This window comes from Brachyistius frenatus, unplaced genomic scaffold (assembly GCF_029030835.1).
Source record: "Brachyistius frenatus isolate BFR_SWC_R1_liver_20210118 unplaced genomic scaffold, ASM2903083v1 Contig_13, whole genome shotgun sequence".
Lineage (NCBI taxonomy): Eukaryota > Metazoa > Chordata > Actinopteri > Embiotocidae > Brachyistius > Brachyistius frenatus.
In genome coordinates this window covers 2,602,235-2,629,749 of record NW_027210612.1, presented here as the reverse complement: position 1 = coordinate 2,629,749, position 27,515 = coordinate 2,602,235, and the positions used below count along the sequence as shown (strand labels likewise).

General features: G+C 39.9%; 1 protein-coding gene across 1 annotated transcript in view; it reads right to left on the bottom strand.

Annotated features, from left to right (window-relative positions):
* Positions 1-27,515, bottom strand: part of LOC138617639 (protocadherin-15-like) — a 193,697-nt gene that overhangs the window by 41,483 nt on the left and 124,699 nt on the right. The window contains exons 20-25 of the mRNA XM_069692788.1: positions 26,967-27,095; positions 20,540-20,845; positions 17,175-17,405; positions 14,350-14,466; positions 10,804-10,944; positions 8,756-8,868 (exon numbers count right to left, since the gene is read on the bottom strand). Coding sequence (XP_069548889.1) covers positions 8,756-8,868; positions 10,804-10,944; positions 14,350-14,466; positions 17,175-17,405; positions 20,540-20,845; positions 26,967-27,095 — 1,037 coding nt within the window. The remainder of the gene's footprint in view (positions 1-8,755; positions 8,869-10,803; positions 10,945-14,349; positions 14,467-17,174; positions 17,406-20,539; positions 20,846-26,966; positions 27,096-27,515) is intronic.

The following is a 27,515-nucleotide window of genomic DNA, read 5'->3' as shown; positions in this document are numbered from 1 at the left end:
AAAGGAAGTCTGTATTTACATCAACAAGACAGTGGCAAAACAAAGTATAATCCTGTACTGACCAATTTCAGTAACCAAGATCACTTTTTCCTCTCCTGAATTATTGTTTGCCTTTTTGCATCATACCATTTACCATTGTGGTGACCGTCTGCTCAGTTTGGACTGGTTAAGCAAATATATATATATATATTTTTTAAATCACTGAATTAAAGCAACACAAAACAACTTCTGACTGCTGGAGGGCAGAATGTAGACTTCATTAAAACGTCACTCCACACCTCTGCAGGAATTCTTCAGGGAAATGTGGACTCTGTACGCATGTTTGCTGGATTTATTTAATGACAATTAACAATACAACAGTAAACGTAAATATTCACATCATGAGCCTAACCACATTTCCATTTATCTCATTAACAATGACTCTCTCAAATTGATATTGACAGAAAAACGATCTGCATAACTTGATCATTAAAGCAAAAGAAAGAACAGACCAATACTGCTCTTTTGAGAGAAAATCATTTTAAAGGTCACTGTCATGCTACAGATTGTATTCAGGACCAATCAGATGCCTCCCTGCTGGTACTGCATGATGGTTCAGAAGCTTAACATCTAAAGGGCCTCAAAACATATGCACAACTTCCATATTATGGCAATACCTTGTTTTATAACTGAATGTCATTTGGCAACATATTTCGGGATATTTCACAACTGTTGAGGCATCAAGGTGATGCAGTGGTCCTGTTAATAAGGGAGATAAAATATATAAATATATGAATACAAATTATTATTATGTTAATTTAAAGGTGGAATTTGTTGTTTTTCAATTGATGCATGAAGTGAAAATTTGTCCTTCCTGCTTCCCAGCATTGCACCACTTTTGCTAAATATGAAAACCCCACAGCTTCCAGACACAACATTATGATTAAAATAGTTCAATTCAAAATGATCACTATACATTTCTCTCATACCAATCGCGGCTGCCAAATACAAATGAACAATTTATTACCTTCAGCAAGTGCTCTCTCTGTTGTGAAGCAAATTCAACACTTGCAGATATTAGCGCACAATGTTTGTGAGCTGCTGACACATGCTAAGAGGATTGAGCAAGATAAATGCTCTGGTGCTAACAAACTGATGGAAAAAAAAGATTTGTCTCTTCCTCTTGATTGCATTTGTGGCTCCAGAAAGTCTTGTCAAGCAGGCTCTGAAAAGATTCTTCTGTTTTCTCTCTTATTTGCAAGTGATTCCTTTTTGTTTTACTTTCCGCATCTAATTGACGACTTCCTTATCTTGTGACCTACAACCAAGTCAGTATTGCCATACGAAAGCAGATACAAAGGGAATGGAAGTGACTGTCAACTGTTTGTCACACTGTATAAAAGCTGCCCTACGGAGGAGTGACGTAGAGCACTGCTGGACACCTCTCTTTGAGGGTGGCATGTATTTGCTCCTTCTTGCAAGAATAAATGTCCGATATGTTTGATTTTGAACGAAGCCTCGGTCATTTTTCCCAACACAAACATCTCAGAAATCCTCTCTGACATTGACCGTTGACATGATGTGATACTTAAGCAAGTGTTTGCATTAAATTTTCCTGTTTTGTAATGCAAGAGAAACAATTTTTTTTTACAGCCCCTCGTCTGATCATGTGCTACTCCACCGATCACTTATCTTGCCATGCCAGACTCAGAATTTCTTTTGTATTCACAGTATGCTCGGTTTTTTTTTGTTTGTTCTGTATTGCACAAGAAAGAAAGCAGGCTTCAATCAAAAAAAGTCTTCTGGAGGGCAAGATAGAAAACATTAGCAGTGCTCGAGAAGGAACATTTACTGTGCAGCAAGACACTGCGTGCCAGCTTAGCCATGTCAGCCCATAGGACATCACTTCACATATCATCCACTGGCTCATTTAGCACACAAGAGGTGACCTGGCCAGCGCGTGTCCGGATGCTGCCGGGCAAAAGTGTTGTTCACACGGAGCCAGCTACCGAGGCATGCAATGTGATATCACACGGCGCCATGTAGGTACTAATGCCATCCTGCATGTTTTACTGTCAAATTACTGCTCCTGTCCAAATTATCGGTTCTACCACACCAACACCTGGAGGCTGGTCCCACAGAAGGACTTTAGTGCCTCTCTAACTAGCAGAATGCAGCAGGAATGCAGCAGCAGAGACCTCTTTCTGAGTGATGTCAGTAAGAGTCCAATCACATACAGTATCTGTGGTGGATTGAAATACTTTTCTTTAACTATGTTCACCACATCTGTTCAGTCAAAGTGTATTTACACTGATCAGCAGGCTCCGACTGATGTAAAGCATGTATATTTGTTTTGTTTTCAGGGACATCCGCATTAGCAATTGCTTGATAAATTGGGAGCTTTCAGAGAAACTGTCCAATTGTAATCATGCATTGGATACTGATATGAATTGCTGCTTAAGTTGGAAACTCATAATAAGAGTAGCTGCATATGACATTAACATGGTGTCATCCTCTATATAGTTACGGATGCTTATCTGGAAAGTTGGTATGAGTCTTAATAGTCGAACATATTGCTTGCGTTCACTGGCTCTCAGCGCCGACCTTTATCTGATATTTGGGATGTGTGCAATGAATGTGACTTGGCATCTGTTAGACAGCCGAGTGATGTCTGCCTATTTAGCGGAGACAAGTGAAAGGTCAGTGCGCTGCTTGGTGTTTGAAGGTTTAAGGCTCAGGGCAACCGACTCAAACCAGCGGCTAAAAATCAATCATGCCCTTTAGAAGCATAGAGGAGCTTTCACACCTTACAGCTGTGATTCAGTGGAGGGAGGAAGGAAGGAAGGAAGGAATCAAGGAAGCATTCAAGGAAGGAAGGAAGGAAGGAAGGAAGGAAAGAAGGAAGCATAGCAGGGGAGATTTCTAGATGGCTATATAGAAATAGAGAAGGCGGAAGTCACTTTTTAAATGTAGGCTTGTAGCGAGGCTTGGTGCCAGTGAGTGGGAGACTACACTGTAGAGTTTACAGCTAACCCTTTGAATGTCTAGCAATGAGCATAGTTGAGTAGGCTGTGAGCACCTCTATCAAGTCTGGGAAAACAACAGCTTCAAGAAGGCTGCCAATAAAAGAGATGTATGCAGTGAAAGCATGTCATCTGTCTAAATATGTGAGGATTACAGCCTTGACTGAATCGATAAATACCTTTTAACTCTTGATGATAGGAACATTTGATGGAGGGCGAGGAGTTAAGTTACCTTACTTTTTGATTCCTTTAAAATGAACAGAATCTTTTTTTTTTTTTATTGTTATTATTTTTTTTATTAAAAGACATTATTGTTTAAGTTTGTGAGTAATTTATAATAGCTCCAGGGTGGGAGATATGTGGGTGGTATTTCAAGCTACAGGATATCCAGCTACTTCAGGTACTGTGTGGCCATTTGTGACTCAGACTGCTGTGAACATTAAATCAGCCACTGTGGCCAGTGGACAGCCACAGGAAATGTATGCAGGCAGCCTCTGTGGTCTATAAATATCAAGAAACTGCAGAAAAGAGACGTGCTCTATAATATCCCGCAGTTTGAGTTATTACCACTGACATTCACATTAAAAGTAACAATGTCTAATGGAGAAGCTATATCTCAAGGCTCAGAAAAGTAATATCTCTATTTCATACAAAAGGCACTCTTAAGAAATTGAGTGTATGCTGAAACCAAGAAAATGCTCATTTTAATGTGTGAGGCAACAAACAGGAAGCAATTTTAGTATACTGTCACTAATTGTGTAATTAGCGAGGAAGCAAGCATAAGTAGTGACACTGTGTTGTTGTCTGTCGTAATATTCAATGTTGACACTGTTTACTATGCTAACAGTATAACTAACAGCATCGCTGAATAATGGGCTGCAGTGCTCTCCTCAGGATTGCCAGACTGCATATTAACACGGCAGGTATGGCACAACATCTGTTGTCTGTGACTGCAGTGAACTGCTGTAAGAGGGAATAAATAATGTCATGACATTTTACTTTCAAACCACATTAGACACTATAAAAGTCAAGACTACTTGGCTACACAATAATTCAAACACTTCTACACTACTCTTACGATATAGTGTAGAAGGTATATAAAAATACACAATACCAAAATACACGTAAATATTTAAATATGGACAAGCACTTCCATTGACGTGTATTTAAAAGACATTTAAACTCGAACAATATACTGCATATTTGGGCTAAAAAGGGTTAATGTTCAGTAATACAGCACATAACTAATGGCCATTTTATTACAGTGAGCACACAGACAGGAGTTCACCCACTTACTGAGGAGAAAATGAAGGGATACTGACTGTAAAGTGCAGAGAGAAGCAAAGAGAAGACAAAGCGAGAGAGTAACTGACAGAGAGAAATATAAGCAGAGAGGAAAAACTCAGGGGGATGTGGTAGCTTGGCAGGGTGGTGGTGAGGGGAGGACGATGAGGAGGAGAGCAAAATGACACACTCAGAAGCGGTGAGGCAAAAGTCTCATGTGATTTGGAGTAGATTTAGAAGGGAAAGTGCTGAGGGGGAGATGGGCTGCACGGAAAACTGCTCAGATTGCATGTTTGTAACACTAGGCCGGAGAAGTAGCCTCAGTGTGAGAGGTGGGGATTCACATGGTGGGACTATGTTAGATAGCAACTTAGCCCCTCGTCTCCAAGCGCGCGCGCGCGCACACACACACACACACACACACACACACACACACACACACACACACACACACACACACACACACACACACACACACACACACACACACACACACACACACACACACACACACACACACACACACACACACGGGGAAATACAATTTTCCAAATTTTTCCTTCCTATGTGCCCGGAGCTAAAGATTTCCCCAAAGGGTCCTGTCCGTGAGATCCATGTAAAACAGGCAATCACTGGGGTTTCATGATAGAGCTAAAAACAATCTCTATCTCCCTGAAAACTTGACCAAAATTACTCTCCAAGCTCATGCACATTTTTTTTTTAAAGTAAAAAAAAAAAAGACCCCTGAACGAGCATGAAATAAATTCACCATTACCAGCTGGTATAATTTTTAGTTAATGTTCAGTAATACAGCACATAACTAATGGCCATTTTATTACAGTGAGCACACAGACAGGAGTTCACCCACTTACTGAGGAGAAAATGAAGGGATACTGACTGTAAAGTGCAGAGAGAAGCAAAGAGAAGACAAAGCGAGAGAGTAACTGACAGAGAGAAATATAAGCAGAGAGGAAAAACTCAGGGGGATGTGGTAGCTTGGCAGGGTGGTGGTGAGGGGAGGACGATGAGGAGGAGAGCAAAATGACACACTCAGAAGCGGTGAGGCAAAAGTCTCATGTGATTTGGAGTAGATTTAGAAGGGAAAGTGCTGAGGGGAGATGGGCTGCACGGAAAACTGCTCAGATTGCATGTTTGTAACACTAGGCCGGAGAAGTAGCCTCAGTGTGAGAGGTGGGGATTCACATGGTGGGACTATGTTAGATAGCAACTTAGCCCCTCGTCTCCAAGCGCGCGCGCGCACACACACACACACACACACACACACACACACACACACACACACACACACACACACACACACACACACACACACACACACACACACACACACACACACACACACACACACACGGGGAAATACAATTTTCCAAATTTTTCCTTCCTATGTGCCCGGAGCTAAAGATTTCCCCAAAGGGTCCTGTCCGTGAGATCCATGTAAAACAGGCAATCACTGGGGTTTCATGATAGAGCTAAAAACAATCTCTATCTCCCTGAAAACTTGACCAAAATTACTCTCCAAGCTCATGCACATTTTTTTTTTTAAAGTAAAAAAAAAAAAGACCCCTGAACGAGCATTAAATAAATTCACCATTACCAGCTGGTATAATTTTTCAAATTTAAATTGCAATTTTAGTTCACAGCTCTGTGCAGTGTCAACTACGCATGACAATGATGTTTGTTGAATTTAAAAAGTAGAATTTTGTTCATTATTGCATCAAATCAGTTGGTGGTAATTGTTTGGGCAAGGATCCATCAACAAATGACATCAGCTAAAAACGGATGAGAGCGGGGGAAGATATTGAAAAAAGAAAAAGTACTCTGGGTGACAGAGATGAAAGATTAACAAGGTGAAAGAAAAATCCATCCCAAAAAGCTATAGGCACAAGGGGCTTACAGAGCCAATCGCTCATCCCCTGCCTGAACATATATAGCTCCGATCAACAGAGTCGAGTGGAACAGACCAAAGTGGAGCTGCGCATACAACTCTGCATCAAAGCTGCAAAAAATGGTGGTAGAAAAAAATAACACACTAAAAACAGAAACAGCAGTGACAATGACAGAGTTTGTTGTGTTTCGATCAAAATAGACATGAAAAAGAGTGCAATAAATATTTATATGAAACTATTCTCAACAAATTGTGAGAGAAAACTGCAATATAAAGTAATTATGGAAACTGACTTTCAGCCAAACGGAACCACCAGCTTCTCAAGCTACATTAGTTTGCACATATACATCCAGTAGATAGCAGTTGGACGAAGTTTAATTTTTTCCTTGACCACCAGGATGAGAAAAATATCAGGATTTTTTTTCTTTTTAAATTGACCAACACGTATTACTACATAGATGAGGGCAGTTAGACACAATCACAAAGTGTACTTGTGAGCTAAGAGGCTTAAAGCTGGAAGATGGGTGATAATTCTTTGTAGGTTCAGCACAAAAAGCAATCCCATTAATACATTTATATACGATTAACTTTGGTACATAATATCGATGATATTATTTATTCCTGGGTTAAAAATAAGTTTGAAATGGTTAATGCAAACCATTATGAAGCCATATATGCGTTTCCAAGGACACAACAAGTGGTGTTTCGCTCAAAACCTCTGAAAAGCAAGTGGCAACACGCTTGCTACAGTAGCAACTACGGTATAAGCCATTTATTTTAGCCAACAATGACTGGGAGCCGCTCATTTCCCTCCGACAGATGGAGAGGACCCACCATAAAGCAGCAGAATAAATCATTAAGTCAACCAAAGCCCTGCAGAGTTGTTTTAATTGTGTGCTCTGGAGCTGTAGGCATAGCTTACCTGATTGCTGCTATAACTAACTGCCTTCACAGAGACAGGCGAGATGTTCTGTGGACGTTTAGGAAGTGATTTGTGCTCAGAAGGTTCCTCGGGGAGAGGACCATGTGGAGAGATAGAGAGGCGAGGAACGAGGAGACAGTTGATCGCGGAGCGAGCAGATTGGATACTCTCCACTGGAGAGAACCTTGTCCAGCAGGACAGGCTCGAGCACCTGGCTAATGCTTTCATGGCTCATAATTTACAGCAGGCCTGCCGCTGTGTATGGTTAGCATTGTCAATGTGACGCCCTCCAGAGGTCTGCGCCTGTGGTCCCGACCTTCTGCGTGTGTGTTTCAGACAGACAACTCATTCAAAGCCTTAATCAATGGCCTTTCAACTGTGATGCTGCTGCGCCCGTGTATCAATCATTGAACAAAGCTGAGCAACGGAAGAACGTGAGCACACAAACAAAGTGCTGGATTATACACCATCAGGAAATCATTTATTCGCCGCGCACTCTAATCCGTCTGAGGAAATACACACATAGACACACTCCAAAAAAAAAAAAGCAGGGAGATGGGCAGAAAGACAAACCTGTGCACAAAGAATGACACAACATCTCAAGTGATGTGTTGACAGGTTGGGCAGGACTTCCACTTCCTATCTTATACATAAAGGCATATCAAATTCTGCTACAGAAGACAGTCTGCCAAGACTCCCCGCTATGACTGACATAGAAGCTAGGAAATCAATCGACTTAAAACAAGCTTTACTGTAAGCTCCTAACGACTGCATTGTGCCAGGTTACTTTGCCATCAGACACAGTCTGCCGAGGATCTCGAAAACGCTGAAGACAAGGCACCTACTGCAGCACAACATAATAGGCAGCATCTGTAAATGTAACTTTTTCTACATCACAGAAGACTTCTCATTGCAGCTTCAATTTGCATGTTAATAAACCATGTTTTTTTTTTTTTCAATTATAAATGGGTTCTTGGCCTCCTCCCGAATTACAGTATCACCAGTAGAGACTCTCAGCTCTGGCCCAGTACAGCCCTATATTGCAAGAGCAGTATAGATTATGTTCCCTCATTCTGCATTTCTCTCTGCTGGTTTAACAGTCTGGACAGTAAATCGTGCCAAAGGAGACTCTTGATAAACTCAGAGGGAAGCCCTGTTTTTCCCTCAGAGAGAAACAAATGTGGTTTCGCAGCGGTGATGATATACACCATGTACCCTGAAGCGCTGATATATATTTATACATAAAACACATTGAGCCAGTCATGCGCAGAAAAGAGCGCATGACAAAGATGGAGACACAGAATCAGAACTGGAGTCTATTCACTGGGCGTTGACAGCGGGTACACAATAATGCACAGATGGCTATTGTTACCACAAAATAATAAATGCATGAGGAACAGTGACTTTACAGACATTCTCAGCAGTGGAAAGCAGAATAAAAAATTTACCAGGTGATTAAATATCAATCAACGTGTTAGAGGAACGCAATGAAAGATGCGACCACAGATGTGAACGTGTGTTCCACTCTCTGCAGCCTTTTCCACCTTCCCTCCCTGTCTGACACTCCAGTCTAAGCTGCTCTTTGGTGTGTGAAGTTACATGTGGAGGCAGCTGCATCAGCAGTGTGTCAAGGAGACTTACTTGTACTCCTCCTGGGTGAAGATAGGGATGCGGGATGGCTGGAGGACAGTGATCTCCACCAAAGTGCTGTTGGACTTCACTGGCTCCCCGTCATCGTAGGCTATCACAAACAACTACAGTGGGCGAGATAACACATGTAAACAACAAACGCATGCAAATGCAATCACAAAATTACTACTTGTAACTTTTTATCCATACTAACTACTCACTACACATTTAATTGAATTTTGGAGATAGCCAGCTATTTTTTTTTGTAGACATTTTCGGCACCCTAATAATGACACACTGGCAAAATAGGATCTGGCGAGCAGCCTGCAAAGCTTCCAGAGAGCGGGTATGAACGTATTGATCTACATTCATAGACTGTGAAGAATGGAGCTGGGGGGAAGCAACAGGAGAGGGGCAGCAGGGGGAGAGAAATAGGCAGAAAGAGAATAAACAGAAACATGTTTAAAGAAACAAGAGTGAAGAAAAAAGAGAGAGACTAGAGATAGACAACATCTGAGGTTAGCGACGGATTAATACCTAATATCCCACAGCACCTGCTGCGTTGTTCACAACCATAGATGTGCCTGTGCAAGGTCACCTTAAGTTGATAAAACATGCGAGTGCCCGGGAGGGCATTTGTTTAATCAATAAGAAAACTCAATATTACTGATCACAGAAACAAAAGACGCAACGATACGATCACTGAGATGAGTCTGGAAACACGGTGAGATTGCCCCAGAAAACTTTGATTTTAAAGAGTCAATATGTTCACATTTCTGACCCACTGACATTCACTGCAACTCCTTTCACAGTAAAACAAGAAAAGCAGAGCAGTTAATATCCAGGGATGTCACAAGAACCGATACTTTGATACCAAGTCAAAGTCAAACTTATTTATCTATGGTCCCAAAGATACTGGATATGCTGGCGGTACTGAGAATAATGGATGATAACAACGACATGTGTGATGGCAGCTGCAAAAGAAGGTGCAGCAACAGGTCTGCTGTGCCTTGTGGAAATAAAATACCAAAGTCACACAGGGAGACATTTGGTGTTTGAGTTGGATGATCAGAGACAAGATCAGACAAAGCCAGAATGCAAATAGTGTCACAGAGCCTTTGGAACAAAGGAGTCGCCGCCTCAAACTTATCCAAGTACCTCGATTTAAGTAGTTTCAGTTCTATATAAACAACATGTTGTCCTCATCTCTCGTGGCAATGCTCCTAACACAACACTCACATAGGCTAACTTCAGTTTGTTCAGGCTGACGTAGCCACACCTCATAACTGAGCTGAGTGCTGCTCATAGTCAGTAGGCGACAGTCAAACTGTTCAGTCTGCCAAAATGAAATATCGTGCAAGTGCAACGGATTTTATTTTCAATTAAAGAGTTAATTTAGAAATGCATTGACTTGATAGTTTTATTATTTTAGTATCCAATTTGGTATTGAGAATAGTGGAAATTCAAATCGCATGTCTGATATCATGACATCCCAAATAATCTCAACTATGAGATATAAACAGTGTTCATTTCATGTAAACAAATTTGGGGATTCTTGTATTTGACTTTTAGGATAATTAGAATTATTATCATTATCCCATTATCATCAATAATATTTATTAATGCTGTTATCGTGTTGACATCAATAACAACTAACATTTGCCTTGTATCAAAATCTTGTAATATGAAGGCCGACCAGATCAGGCAGAGTACAGAGGTTAAACTGTATCATTCATGATTTATGATCACTGACTCTTTACCTGCTCACTACTGTACCAATCAACTAATAATAATTATGCAAGTGTACAGTGCAGCCAATGTAACGTTGTATTTCTCACTATTACTCTGCTGCTAAATTTAAGTCGACGTTCTCAACTTTTCAGCTCCAGATGTGCTACATATTGTTGCTATAACTCAGACAGCTTAAATTCGTGCACAGATCTTTTCATGCTAAATGTAACAATTTACTAACTGAATAACAAACATCGACAAAGTGACACACTGACACCAGAAGCAGAAGTTAACTCACCAGTACTGTCAACATAATCACAGCCACTCACCTTAAAGGTGACGCTGGGCTCTTCATTGAGGTTGACCTTGGTGACGACTCTTCCAGTTACCTCTTCCACATCAAAGATGCTCCCACTGTACGGTGACCGGTCCAGGTCCACTCTGTAGCGGATAAAACTGGCTGGAGTGCCCTGCAGGAAGGAGAACATGGACCACCTCAATCCGATAACAATCTACTCATCTGGACACCACCTTTCACATATTCAAATGAAACCAAAGAAGATGGAGAGAGATTGTCTGAGAGTAATTACTGTAAAATACATTCAACACATGAGGCTAAAGCAATATTGGTTCCTGACGAATGTAATTTATATAATTGTTACATTTGAGTGTTTCAATAAGCAACAGAGTTGAAGTGGTTAATGTAAGAAAAGGTTGCTCTTCTTACCGTAAGCTGAATCCTAATGTCTCTTTCCATACTCGTATCCATTCTAACAACTCTTAACTTGTCATAGCCTCCATTAGTCTGCTCCTCATCAGACAGGCTAAAATAAACTCTCTATTATTCATTGATTCAGACCTGTCCCCTTCATTTGAAACAAAAACGTCTCCATTAAATTCATCCCTTTAGTCTCCAGAGTAACACAATTACATTCATTAGTGACAGCCTGGACTTGAACATGACCCTTTCATTAAGATTAATCGTGGTTCCTGATTACTAATCATCTCTATAGCTTATCTTATTTCAGTTTCATCCCTTTGGACCTTAAATTCAGTCTTATTCTTAATAAGCTTTTTGAAGCTTTGCTCCACTGCCTGAACTGCTTTGGCTCCCCGGGGACGTGGGTAAAAACTAGGGCTAAAGAGAGATAGAGAGAGGTAAATCCTGGAGTAGCAGTGGATCCCTCGGGAGGCTTATGAACACAAACGTGTCTCTAAGAGGTTACAAAACAATCTGACTGTATTCACTAAGGGGATTCTCACAAAAAAAAAAACAACAACAACAACAAAAAAAATTGAATCTCTAAAAGCTCTTTAAATTGTTTTCTAACATGTAATGGAAAAGATGTCAGATCAGGACCATTAATAAAAAAAAAGATTTCTCACAGAAGGATCTATTACAGTGACTTCTGTAGAAAGACCTTCGCAGCAATGGCAACAGATATGGTTATATAAGTGCATTTCTAAAGTAAGTAAAAGCAGCCAACCTTTAGCTTTTGTTCTTCCCGCTTATATCATCAGAATAACTTTAATCATGTACCTATCTTCACTCTTGAACATCTGGACCATACTGTACAAACAACATAAATATTTACTGGCAAATGTATCGTCTGCACCTTCTAATTTATTGAACGTACAGCACAATTTCACTGTGACAATATGTTCCCACACAGTGACATAGAAAGGATAAAAATGAGTCAAGTACTAGGTGTACTGCAGTTACAGACACATTTTACCTCGATTCTGTCCACAGACATTTTCAGCTGTACAACACGTTTTCTCTTTATGGCATTCTACTCACAGACGATGAATATTTTATGTGCACCTCTAGAGTGAACTCACTGTGTCATTACCACTGCGGACAAGCACCAAAAAGGTAGACATACAGTACCTCAAATGAAGTCATCAATAAAATTTCTACATTTCACGTTGCAAATTTTTTTTTTAAAGAAAGGTTACTTTCCAAACATATTCTTTGTTTTGTACTTTTTCTTCATACGAATCAAATTCTGTTCAATATAAAACTCCCCTTTCAGAAAATGAAAAAAGAATCTCCGAAGCACAGGGAAGCACTGAATGATGCCTTAGAGACACACAACGCAATAGCAAGGCTTGAGCTGAGACAGTAGCAAAGCCAACAAATCAATATGACGTATTTTGGTGGTGTTGTGAAATGATTAATGTTGGATTTGATTTGCAAGTGACTTTACTGAGGAAATGGGAATCACTAAAAGCAGGAGCAGTAAACTTCCTCTGCTGTGATGATCCAAACCTCACTAAAAAAAAGTCCTTCAATCTTGTGCTGAAGAATGAAGGTTCTTACTAGAACATTTGTCTCCATGGTGATCTCCTCTCGTATTCAGGTGATTAGTATTGACGTTATGGGGTTGAGTGGCACGCCAAAAATACACCCGTTTTTTTTTTTTTTTAAAGCCATTACTATCACTGCTCCCAAGGTACAGATGGACAGATAATATCCAAAATATATGAGCAGGAATTCAGGAGAAGCATGCATTGCTCACATACAGTACAGTGTGTTACATCATCACTGCAATTCTGCCTTTCGCTTTCTTCCTTTCTTGAGTGCAAGTATTTATGAGTTATAAGCTCTGTTCCACCAAACTGAGGTGTCTATGACAGCCACCCTGTCAATAAAAAGCTTTGAGCTGCCGTATCCAGGTCAATAAGAGACTGGGTTAGACGGCTCCTGTTAGGAGATCAAATCCCTCAGTCTGTCAAACCATTTTCCCGTGTCACTGTCATGATTTAAGCGGTGCCAGGGTAACATAATTATGATTTCTTATTTGTGCTTTAGCACTGCTGGATATTTTCTACTGTACAAAAAAAAAAAAAATCCTGTGTGAGATAATGAAAAAAAAGCCACAACTTTCACATTAACAAAAAGGATTTTAGAGTTGCAACAACAGTGAGGTGAAGGAGCAGTAGAAGCAGGAGCAGGAGGTATCTCCCTCTAAGTGAAAAAGTGAGATGTACAGCAGTCACTGTGACATTCTGGAGACGTTCAACCACCCACAGCTGGAAATGACAGGCAGCCATACCCCTCAGCGTGCATGTGCTGCAGAGGGGATGCAATCGTATCCGGCCCTATTGAGATCCCACCGGCGAGAGGGACACTCATGACAAACATTGAGTCCAGTCCTACAGGACTTTACAGAAATACACATTCAGAACTGGAAGCGATATTGTGGCACAGCAGGGAAATCATTATGCCCTTTTTTTCCTCGTGAATTTTACAAATATAAAAGGAAAAAAAATACTTAATGCTTCACGTGACTGCAGAAACCCTGTCGAGAAAAAAAAAAAACACAAAACCAAACCAAAAGGAAAGAAAGGTTCAAGACTGCTAACTCACTGAGTGCAATCAAACATCAAGGTGGGTGGGCCTGCTAATAAAATAAGTTAATTTGAGGTAAATGACATGGGTCCAGGGATTCTCAGAAACTGGACTAACTACATAATTTCTAACCTGAACAGGCTGTCACTTTCTCTCCAGTACCAGGACAATCTGCTTAGATATAGGGAGTTAGAGGACTGTGAGGAAACATGATGCTGTCTGAGGCAGCTGTAGATGACTCGCAGGTGATGAGGTGAAACAAGATCCCCTCACAGTGAGAACTAATGGAGAGGAATGAACGTACACACAGCACCGAAGCTCTAATGAGCATTGCAGTCTTGAAAACATCTTTAAAATGCAGTGCGTGAAATGCTGCGGTTGAAACTGGCTGATACTCTGACAGCAGCATGTCGGTAAAAATGATCAAGTAAGGCTTTTTCTCTCACCAATGTTGTACCCAGTGGATGTCTTAAAGAATACATGCATTTGAAGTGTGACACATCTATTTGTTCTGACTCACTGGTGGATCTTGGTCCTCAGCAAAAACAGTTGTGATGACTGTTCCTTTCTCTGCGTTGGGTGCCACCATGCCCTTATACAGGTCTTGTATGAAGATGGGGGAGAAATCATTCATGTCCTAAAATGAAAAACAGATAAACAATTATTGTACTGTTGATATTTGCATGTAACATTGCAGTTATATGACTTGTACGCGTCAGCACAAAATATTCAGTCACACTCCCATAAATGACAGCAGTGAAGAAGAGGCTGTGTAGATTACATTTGGTATTAAAAGGTTAAAATTAATGAATCAACACATTCTACTATGACTTTTGCTCATGCTGTCTGCATGCTGCACATGTAATATTGTAGCAGTTTAAATTTAGTAGTTTGTTTGACTTCAGTTAACATTTCCCAAATTTCTCCACCTTGTTAATTCATCAAGCCCGCGGCTGTGCACGAGTGCTTAAATAACCATGAGCTGAGTGTCTTCACACCTAAACATATTCATACACTGCAATTACACCTTCCCAGGGGAACATAATTCATCCATGTGTAAAATAATGAAGTATAAAAATAATATTGTGGCAGACTGAAAACCAAACATGTCATAATAATAACAATAATAATAATAATAATAATAATGTGTAAATTGAACTAATATGGTTTTCTTTATTTTGCTCACCTTTTTGTCAGTGTAGTGCTAACAAATCCGTATGTTTAATTAAATTGTGACAAAATTCTTTTGGTTTACTGATAAACATTCACGCTATAGTACCTGGTGATACGTAGATTAGCTTGTTGTCACGCGTCAGTGTTATGAATATGAAAGTTTTATATATAAGAGTTTGGATCAATAACAATGTGTTATCCTTTTAAGATATCTCAAGATATTGATATCTACATTTTAAGGACTATTATGGTACATATACATGAGAGTTTTCTGATCTACTTGAATGTACAGACTGACATTCTATAGAAACGTCGTGGGTGTATATTCAATATGACCAGATGTTTATATGTCTCATTCCTTGAACAAAGCAATAGCCATACAGACATGAAAACACATAAAAGCAACATCAAGAGTTGTTGACAAACTAGACAAGAAGGCTGACAGGTTACCATAAAGATAATATACTGTATGAAAAAGAAACGAGACTAATGAGATGAGGAGGTAGCGTTCACAACATTTCTCATCTTTTTCTCTACATGAAGCCCCCTTCAGGCGATGAAACTGCTCCCCGAACACATGTGAGAACTTCACAGCTTTTAATCACCTTCCAGTGAATAATACACAGCAGAGCTCCATCACAATGTGGCTCGGCAAAGAAACGAAATCTTGTTAACTGTGCAGCACTTGCTTTGCTGTGTGAGGATGGAAACTCAGTAAGCCATTCACATATCTCTCAGGGAATAGCTTAACTATAATATAACTGCTGGAGCCTGATCTTCCTTTCTCTTGAGTTTTCTCTTTACTTTTCATTGTTTTGGTTGAGCCATGGGCCACAGTATGGGTTCTATATACTCAGCGGTGGAGGGCAGCTTCCCTTTGATCTATACACAGGTTTAGTGTTTCCTAGCAGAAAATCTATGATCCAACTCTTACTTTGAACAACAAAGCCTGATCCTTGTGCTGCAAGTGCTGACGAGGAAGTTGTAAAGAAGACGCATGCACCGACACACTTGGGTTTGCTCAAAATATGCATCTGCCACATGTGCCACACATAACAGTACTTTATCTTTAGTCATTCGCGCACACACCGCTTTATGTTTCTGAAGGTAAAAATAAAAGAGAAAGTTTGGGATTCATTCAAAACAGAGAGACAAGCAGGACACTCAATCAATCAAGGTATACGATAAAAGAAACAATACCAAAATAGTGCAGGGGGGGAAATCAAACTCAAATTACTTCAAATAACCTTCTGGAGGTGATATACGAGGAAGGAAGTGAAAATCAGTGGAATCAACTCCATCTCTAGTCCCTTAGAAACCTTTGTGAATACATTATGCTCATTCTAAGTCATGTCTGCCATTGGTTTGATATCAGCTGCCGCCTCATGCTATCAAACACCGTGCCTAGGTGACAGCACAAAGAATGCAACAAAGCTCGTCTTTATCAGAGGACAAACTCACTCTACAGGTTGGCAGATCATGTGGCGACTATGTTTGAACAAGCTTAGGCCCTTCCTCCCGTTCCATGTAATATAGAGAGCTTAATTCTGAAGACTTTGAGACAGTCGCAAGGCGTGAACTGAATTCATACGCAGAGATAAATGTACACGCATTTTTGAAGAATCATAAAATACACAAGCATGAACATACACAAACACTCTTGCATACACACATGAATAGTATCACAACACGAGGCGTCTAATCCTTTCGTTGGGATTCAGCTGTTAATCTCTTGAAAAGGTTGGAAAAGGAACACAAGCTCAGGAAAAACCTGACATAATTGCTGTCACAAAGCTAATGAGTCATTCAGATCCGGAATAGCACTGTGTGCGACACAGAAACACCTATCCATCACTTCTCTTTTCCTGGTAATGATGTGAGGACAAGCAGGCTGGAAGGCCAAAATGTCTTTTACAAAGGAAATGCAATCAGCTTTTGCGGTGAATGGCATAAAACTGAATTCCATGTCACAACAGCAGCTCAGGTTCAATGCTGTAATATGTCTCCAATCCCCTTTTGAATTGGGGCTTATGCAAGCTATTACTACTGTAAAACTATGCTAATGACTCACTACATATTCACAGCCAGTGCTGCACCTCCAGAGGGACAATGAGGATAGATGAAACGAGAACTGAGAGGCTACGGTCGACTTGGCTATGTGGGGGCTCTTACCGTGATGCGGACCGTGACGGTAGCTTGCCCCGGGGGCATGACCCCATCTTGGTCGACAGCTTCCACCTGGAAAGTGTAAGAAGTCCCCATGCCCATAGCTGCCAGGTCCTCAAAGTCCAGAGCCTGCAGCACAGCTAACTCCCCAGTGACAGGGTTCAGAGAAAACAGCTGCCTGGCTGATTCCGTCTTGATCCGATATGTGACATTGGAGAAGAGGTCTGAGTCCACCGCCTGGGAGAAGGAAAAGTAAAGGCAGGTGGGGTTGGGTGGGGTGTGTATAAAGACAACAGATGACGTGTGGAAAAAGCTACAAATTCAATTTAAAAAAAACAAAAACCGGGACCCTACATTTGGACACTGCATAAGCTGGTGGGTATATAGGCTGTAGACAATGAATATTAATGTTTCTATTTTAATACTGCATTTTTATGCTGCAGGGGTTACTTACATCAATCATTAATCAGCCTCTGATTAAATTCAACCACTAAAGAACACTTAAGTTGCATTAAAGTTCCTCTTCTGGCATTGATTAAACCTCTAAAAACTCATCTCTGTTCATCAAAATTACATATTTAGAAACATTTTCCTTAAAGAAATCCCCTACTGACTAAAGTGGTTTGAGATGCAGCTACACCGTTGCCTTCGTATGCATTGATCCATGAGGGTTGTTTCCATTTGGCTATTTCAATCCAGACATCTGGCCTGGACGTGATCGGATCACAAGTGGCCAGCTTTAGGCCGAGTGTTTCCACCTTGCATCAACATGTGTCCTGGGTGACCACCTGTGATCAGATCTCACTTCCCCAGCCGTTTATGCAAATGGTCACATAGGCTATGTCACGAAAATATAAAAGCAAATCAGCAGAAGAACAGGAACCTGAACATCAGAACCCCAATGATTCGGGTCAGATGAATTCATTGTTCCAGCGCGTCTCCACCGCAGTGGATAAAAGCAGCTCTCACAGCTGTGGGTCTGATGCATGTCGTAAATCAAACCACAAAACAAACAGATGCATGAGAAGAGGAGTTCAAGCTACAGGTAGGATATTTAATGCGCTGTCTGTTACAAATATAGGGATATGATATATTTCACGTTTGTAATTGTCTGAACACTGGCGTTTGTAAGTATTCGCAGCCTGAAACGTTCGGCTCGTTAGATGAATTCGTTGTTATACATTATGTTATTATTATAATTATTGATCCACAGCATCTCCGCTGCGTCTCTCCCACAGCTGTGGGTCTGCGTGTTGGAAATTACGCGATATTAACTAAAAGAAAAATAGATAAACCCAGAGGAGGCTTTGGTGAGACAAGCATCGTGTGTGTTTTAATTCACTAATCAGCTGCTTCATAACGTAGCCTAAATTTGCAGTAAGTTTCTCCTGCTTTTAGTCGGCTACAGTTCAGCTGCACTCAGCAGAATCACACAGGAGATTGAATCTAAATAAAAGAAGAGCAGGCAGAGATCAGATCAGGTGAAAGACTGAATGGAGAAAAACAAATCCAAAACTAACAAACCTTCCTGTAACGTGACGGTAACACACCGGAGCGCCGGGTCAGATACCAACACTGGAATGTAGCGCTGCATTTATTTTTAACTGTTATTCAGAGGACGTCAGCCGAGTAGTCTTACAATGCCTCCTCCTTGCCTTTCCACTGCTAAACGAATGTGGCCACATGCGTGCCAGGTCACCTCCGAATGTGGCCTGAACAGATCAGAGCTCAATGCTCTCCGAGTGCGTTTCCACCTGTACGTTTGCTGGCCACTTGTGTGGTACAATCACAGCCAGGTCGCATATGTCCGAATTGATGTAGCCAAATGGAAACGGGGTGGAATGTGCTAGTCTCCACCTCTATATCCACCCATCCCTCTGCCAATCACCTGCACCTGGGTCTGGCAGCTCGATGGCACGAAAAGCCCCACCTCACCAGTAAATGGTGATTGCTTCTTTAGATATGTGACATTTCAAACCATTTTTTTTTATTTTTTAGATTTACATATAATTTACATGGGAAATATTTAAAATACATCTAATATATAATATAATTATAGAGTGTTGAGACGCAGAATGGATATTGTTGCGTTGTTGCAACCCCCTGCACACATGGCATTACTCTGATAAAAAACAAAAGGAGTTTCTACAGGCAAGAGGCTCAGTCTTATGTTATTTTAATGTGTCAGCATAACATGTTGCTAACATTTGCTAGGTAGCGCAAAACATAAAGTGCAAGTGAGGCTGTTTTATTAGGACCATGAAAGTCTGAGATATTTCAATACAAAAAAAAAAAAAAAAAAGTCAACCTCATGTTGGTGGTAGAGGGGATCACCGAAGTCAACAGAATAGACATTGTGCAGTATACCTGTCCAAAAATTGGAACTGAATAAGTCAAAACTTTGACCTGCTGGTAGCGCAAAATGGAAACTCAAAAGACCCAAAACTCTCTGTGGCAGTCAAGGAAGATTCAGTGGCTCACCAAAGTCAGTAGGTTTTTATCTTCTGGGCAAGAAAGGTGGATTGACTGAGCAACCGACGGCCAATGCAATCCTCATACCACTAGAATGACTAAATAGCTAAAATACATCCAGGTATGAGCAGCACGTTTTAATCTACGTATCTCAGCTACTTTCTTTTCTGTGTGAGATAGAACGACAGATGCTGGTATGCTCTTGCGGTGTCTTGCGTGCCACCCCCGTCCGTTTAGAGCCGAGGTGTGTTGTTGTCGAGCAGATTAATATTGTCACAGTGCCACTGTCACTCACACCCCTGACCCTCCCCTCCTGTTTTATCCGTCTCCGGGAGACGTCACTCACAGTATGCCAGCAATTACGCGCCTCTCTGCTCGTGTTTGCTCCGCATGCAAAGGGCTTCCCTACACTTCACTTACACAAATGCACTGACATTTGAGATGGTTAAGGCTTCACCAAAAGACACATTTCTATAATGTAAAAAAAAACAAAAAACAAAAACAAACTTAAAAAAATGTATTAGGAATTATATAAACGTTTGTCAGGAAAAGATGGGAGAGAAGAGAGAAAGAAGAAAAAAACAAAACGATACTGTATCGAAGCCTGGTTACGACTTGAGAAAAACAGCTGTAACTCTGCTGTGTAAAAATGCCCAGAGAGCTGTCATGGCAGGAGAAAATGTTTTGCTCTCTGCTGTGTATGAGGTTGTATATTTTGTCTGTCTGTGTAAATGTAAGCATTTGACATTTTTAACTATAAACTACCAGCTCTTGAAGTTAAACGATGCTAAAAGCCTGTTAGCGGAAGCACCTACATGATTTAAAGAGACAGGAGACGGGTAGAAATGGAGAAAAGGAGACAACAACTTTGGGAACAAACACAATAAACAAGTTCTTACACTTAGTTTCAGGACCAGAGTTCCCACGGGGCTGTTCTCAGGTACGTTCACCACATAGGATTGCTGGGAGAAGACTGGGCTGTTGTCATCGATATCCGTGACTAGGATCAAGAGGGTCAAAGTGGTCCGTCGCGGGTTCACTGCCCCATCTGAGGCCTCCACCACCAACTCATATTGGCTCTTCAACTCCCTGTCAAGTGGCACTCTCGTATAGATGCTTGCATTAGCGCTGATTGTAAACAAGTTGGGATGATTCACTATGCGGTATTGCACCTGTCCATTAGCTCCTGCATCTGGATCTGTGGCCTGGGGATAGAGAAAATGATCACAGGGCTCAGTTACGGGAAGATTAATGATCATCTTTGTGCAGTTGGTGTAGGAATACGCAGAATATTAACATCGGAGCAGCTCACCCTCGTAAATGAACTGCTTTTGTTTGTGTGAGTGATGTGATGTCTGACACTTACAGCTTTTGTTGTTTTCAAACAATCATGATTTAATGCTCCCAAAGAACTACTGTGGCCATGATTAATTTCACCAGCATATCTGCACATGTTTGAGTAGTCAACTAAACAGAGAGACAGTGTGAAATATAATTGATAATCAGACGGAAGCACAATAGTTGGCTAATATGTGAAAAGAAACATCAATAAAACGTCATCAATAATCCTCTTTTCATCGTTGAGGCTGCTCAAGTAGTATGACAACCTGTGGGAAAGACCATTTTGCATATACCAATAATAGAAGAGAGATAAATATTCACTAAGATACGGCAGATGAACAACCCAACACAGATATTTCGCTTTAGGTAAACAGCAGATGTTGTGAGTTTGATCCATTACATGATCCATTAGAGCTTGGCTTCATCTTAACAGCTTGCATATTTACAGAGGTTTCAAGTACAAAGCCACGTCAATCTACGGTGCAGCAGCTGAGCCAAAACAACTCCCAGACATTTGAGACTCATTTCTATGTTCTTTATGTTGATTCTGCCAAAAACTCATGAGCAATCATCTGGGGAAAAAAAACAGAACACAAAAGGAAATAATTGAAAGCTGAATTAAAAACTGTGAGAGCATGTCATTCTGTAAATAAAAATATTAAAATAAAAACAGAAAAAAATGAATTGTCAGAGAACGAAGAGCAAAAGAGAGGCACAGGTGATGCTGTGATTATTCAGCAGGGCTAAAATGAGTTTGTAGTGTTTTAATTCGTGTGTGGATATGATAAGTGAATTTTATAATGCCTGTGTATACATACACGTGTGTGCGTCTTCTAACAGTCTCCTGTGTGGTGGCAAGTCTGTATTGTAATTGAGAGGCAGAAGGAACAATGGGAGGAGAAAAAAAGAGCTGGACGTACATCAAGCTCCATTTCAACTGACTGATTGGAAAATATTTCTCACCCTCAGTGCAAGTAAAGACAAGGCAGCACAAAGGAGGGAAGAAAAAAAAAAAAAAGGAAACGGTGGAAAAGGAAGGAGGATACACATTTCTAAAAGCCGATTGTAATTTGTTTTACATGAAATGTTTGAAAAACATTCCAAACCAAGTCTAAAAAAAAAAAAATTAACTTGGCATTTTAAGGGTTTAGAAAACAACCAGATTATTTATTTATTATTTCATAATTTCTTTTGTCTCTTGTGTTGGGTTTTTTTCAGCAACAAGAAAGTAGCCCAAAAGCCACAAAATAAAAAACACCCACGTCCCAATCAATCAGTGTATTTTTTTTAGAGCAGCTGAAGTCAGACACACTGGCCGGGCAGAGAGGAACACATACTAACTTATGATAAAACATTAATTTGACCTTTTGAATAATTTCATCATTCATTGTAGCATCTGAAATTTGTATGATTTTTCAAGTCAATATGTGCATATGGATCACTACTTATCTGCAGTGATTACATGAAAACAGAAATGATCACTGCTCCTTGCCTTGTAAGAGATGTAATCTAATTAATTCACATCCAATGAAATCAAATATCAAATTAGCATATTTGTAGTCAGAAAACAGAAAAGACAACAGTGCTCTGCAGGAGACATGACAAACACGAGCAATCATGTTGTAAATTCAGGCCTTTGTCCACATGATATAGTCCTTTGATCGTGTACTGTAGCTTGTTATTTACTGTCTAAATCACTGTTCTGGTTTTCCTCGCACTGTTTGTTAGACTCTTTCACAGAGTTGTTCAGCCAGGAGCCAGGGGTTATTTAGTGATGTTAACTTGCACAGACGTCTGATTGTGAGGTGGTGGTTCGCGAGAAGGCCCGTGCGCCGATTGTCGGAGCAGCAGATGATCCCGTACGTGCAGGTCTTCGCCGCACAAAAAGCAGCTGAAATTGGTTGGAGCAGTTTAAAAAGTCAAGGCCCCGCACACCACTAATATATTATACTCCCACAAATGTGTCCACTATTTCTGCTTTTTTGCATTTTCAATAACAACATATTCATCTTTCTTTGGAAGATGAATGTGTAAACCCTAAACTTCAGTCTGAATCACTTATATTGATAATGATGTCTTGTTGTTGCCTGGTTTCAGCATTTTCAAACATAAATTTAAGCACTGATGTCTTCTTCTCCAAACCAAACAAAAGGAGTGTGTTCACCAGGTGAAATGCAGCATGACATAATTCTGCATATGTATATATACACCATTAAATACACGTTATCAGGGAATCTGCCTGGCAAAAATTAAATGGCATCATGTTCAACAGCCTGTCAATTAGCGACAATTTTACATGATGCTTTCTATGATGTGTCTGACACAAATGCTAATCGATTTGTCCTCCGGTCATCTGCACTCTCAGATCAAGGCTCCCTGCGATGAGCAAACAGAATGGATTTATGTGGTGTAGGATTTGTCAGTGACAGAATAAACACCTCTATTAGCACGGCCAGCAATGCTGTCACTTGTGATAACCCAGTAAATCGTCTCCAGTCGGTGTGAGTGTGTGTAAAATAAGAACAGGTGGGAACCAGTTCCAATTACTGCAACGATAATCCAAAATGCTTTAAGGCTAGCATTAAGCTACTTAATAGCATTATGCATTTGCACTGCAGTCGTCTTCACGTTGGCAACTGCTTGAAGCTTTGTGGTTTGCCGCATTATTACTCTCTCCCCGCAGGGGAATTTAAGGCAGTACATCTACTATAACACATCCGATTTAGATTTGAAATACTCGACACAAATAGTATCTTAATTCCAACAGTCTGCATCTCATTCATGCTCTCATCTGTCACTTGATTCTGTAGTAGCTGTAGGCCAATGTTTTGATAGGGATGACAACAAGACCAACTTTAAACAAGCCTGCACTTGCACAAAGCTCCGAGAAAAACCTCTACATCACAAGTTGTTATCCCGGCCCACGGAGAGAGACCTAACAGTTACTGAAGATTTGTCAGCCTATCACGACGGATGATGAAACACAGAGAAATACTCAAGTAAAGAACATTAAGTGACGATGTTCTGGCTGCCCAACTTTCTTATCTTCTCATTTTCTCTTTTCAGCTCTGGCACATGGACAAAGTTGTCAGTGTCAGGTGTGTAAAACAGTGTGCGAATGTGAAATATCAGTTAATTAGTTAAGAAGCCATTTAACATTTCTTCTGCCTTCTTTCTTGCAAACTCAGACTGTTGACTATGTAACATAATTAACATTCATCACAATATTTAGAAATCAAATGTATCCTCTCTTGCTTCTGCACTTTGCTGATGACTTAATGAGGCTGTAAGGAGTTAATGAAATGTTGAAAACAGGCATTTTATCAAATTCATTGTATGCACTAATTGGGAGTTGGAATCTCAATGTTACATGTTTTTCCCTTCCTGGCATTCAATTAAACCTCTAAAAACAAATCTCTGTTTATTAACATGACATATTTTGATGTTTTTTATTCCAAGAAAAAAAAAGAAATCCCCTGATGCCTTAAAATGACTTAGATGTAACTCGAAGCCAATTTCGCCACTTTCCTGCAGCCAGAGCTAGCAGGTCAAAGATATGGAAAGCTCCACCTCTAGGTAGACAGAACTGGTTCCTGAGGTGTGTGACGTATGAAATGCTGGGTGTCTAAATCTTTTTTTTTTTTTTTTTAGAAAACTAAATTTTTTAGTTCATCACTGCAACTCCAAAACACAAATCCTCAGCCACGGACGTGAATGCTTATTTCACCCATGATGTCTTCTAGCATATACAAAAAACACCACACAGACATGTTAACACTGCTATTATAAAATGTGTGCAGTCCATCTCGTTTGCACTTTGCCTTCAACTATAAAATACCAGCTTAAAGCATAATAACACTTCACAACAGAATACAAAAACACGTATGCTATGTGTTACGGGCAAAGTTTATTTAGAAGTCACATCCTGAAGGAAACGGGTGGCCTCAAATACTGTGCAATGAGCATGATATATTAAAATGATAAAAATGTGCTCCTCGCATGGAAAATGTCTCTTTGCCATGAAAGGATTAAGTCAAAGAGATAAACCAGAAAGAAGCAAAAGGATATCATAGAGTCAGGCTGCAGGTAGACATAAATAATAGGTAACAGAAGTTTAATGACAAACTGTGCTGAGTTTTCAAAATGTCAAGGTATTTAAAGTTTTCCAATTTTATTTGTATTTTTATTAATGAGGACATTTCCTTTTTTATTGCCTTTTCTCAAACAAAGTCAACTCAAAGCGCTTCACAAAAGGAATACAAATCTATTCAAATTTAACATGAGAATGAAAAGAAAAATAAATTAAGTAGAGTAAATTAAATTAAATTTCAACAGTCTGCATCTCTATTTAGTTATAAAACAGTGTAACAAGTAAATTAGTTAACATGAGGGAAACAATCCATGTCCTATTCATGGTATTTTTACCAAATCGAATCTATTAAAGGACCATCATATTCTCTTAATTGTGTTTACCCTACGTAATCCGTTTAAATAGTCTGCAGTTATTTACTGAAACACAGTGTTACATTGAATAAAAAGCCTCTGTACCTTCTTGATCATCTACAACAGGCTGTGGCCTCTCTGTGCTTGTGCATGGAGAGCAGGATTGTGTTGAGCTAAGTACTTTAATGTACTTTTCTTTTCAGGCGCAGCCTCAGCTCCTCCTGGCGTGGGACCAGCTGAGAAAATTGTCCAAAGCGGGACAGAGGGAGAGAGTCGGTGTGGTGGGCTGAGCCACAATCTAGCTGCTGGCTGCATTTCTAAGAAGCACTTGGAAGTGCGACAGAGGACGGTACATTTACCGCATGCAAACACCAAGCTTCCTTCATATGTCCTTTTGTCTTCTTTCACACTTCATGAACTCCTTACATTTAGGGGTAGCCCAATTTAACACCCCCTAAAAAATATATGCAATGGCATGCCTAATGTTAAAAGTTATGTATCCTGAAAGATGACAAATGTGAGAATTCCTATTTAGCCTTGGCAAAGACCCGAGGTTTTTGTTTGTGTGAGCAATTACAAAGACCTGACAAGGATCTGAAACGGCACAGAAATGTATACTCTCATCAAAATGTTCTTGATGATTCTCTAAAGTATTTGCTGTTTAAAGCTACAATTACTTTTATATAAATAAAGATGGAAATATTTTGGAGAAATCAACAACTACACAAAGATACAGGTTATGTTGAGAAATGATACATCTATTTAGTTAAGAATTGTTTATTTTTTTGAACATGTTCATTACACCTGGCAACGTACTGTCAATTACCAGTTACCATTTATTTTGCTATATTTTTCTGGTGCTGTGAACCTGCATCAAAGAGCAGAAAATACTCAGAAAAAATAATGTGTATATAAAATATCGTGTGATATTATAAGAGTGCTCCAAACACCCTGCAAATTGCCCTAAAATGTATTCTTGCTCACTATTTTGAAGCTAAACTCTGAACTGTATTGAGGTTTATATTGTGTTTCAAAACACTGAGTTGGGGGGAAATGTGGGGATTTAGGTGAGAGATTATATTCAAAATCAGGGAGTGAAGCCGTATGAAAAATATAAAAAAGGCAATAAAAAAAAAAATCAAGAACCAAGGATTGTACTGCCTCACTGTATGCCTGTGGTATGTGTGCACATTCATAGAGGGTGTCAGCTATCATTATTCCATGAATTACCCCGTGACAAGCATCAAGCCAATTAATCTACAACGGTAATTAGAAAAATCTGGCAGCTCCGTGGCGCTAAACCGAGGCAGCCATCAGGGAAGCAGCTTTGCCCAACAAGATTGACCACATTGAAAAATGACAGGTATTATTTAATGGGCAACAACAATGGAAATGGAGGTACAGTCAAGACTTAATGGTCGGTATAAAACAGGTGGACATGCAACAATGAAAAGAATAAATGGAATCTAGAGGGCAAAAAAGGAAGTTTAATAATGTCAGAAGAACAAAAAGATCACAGTTCCTATGAAACATTACACTTACCCTGACTTGTCCTACGAACAAATTGGCCTCTTCCTCTTGAACAGTAAAATTGGTGGGAATGGTGACATCAAACTTGGGGTCATTATCGTTGACATCAGTGACGACTATGTTCACCGTGGTTGTGGAAGTCTGAAGGAAAAAAAAAGAAAAAAGAGCACAATAAAACAACCCTTTCCACCCTTTCCTTTCATATTGAGTATAGAGCTTTCATGAGAAAGACCAAAAATACAGCTGAAAGATTATATAGAAACTTGGATCCTGTCTTTTGGGTAAATACTGAAATCAACTTTTAAATGAATAATTTATGGTGTGACTGTAAAAATGAGATTTATCATGCTCAAGTAAGAATTTCAAAAGGATTAAAATCAAATAAGGTTGACTATCAAAAATTTACAATGAATTACTTTTTGGAAGTACTTTTGACCTTGTGAATTCGAGGACAACCAAAGGCCATTTTAAGACAAAAACAAAAAATAGAACGAGAGTGCTGTGGAGAAACAACACAGGTTAGCAGCTATGGTTGGAAAAACAAGCTTTCATGATGTATAA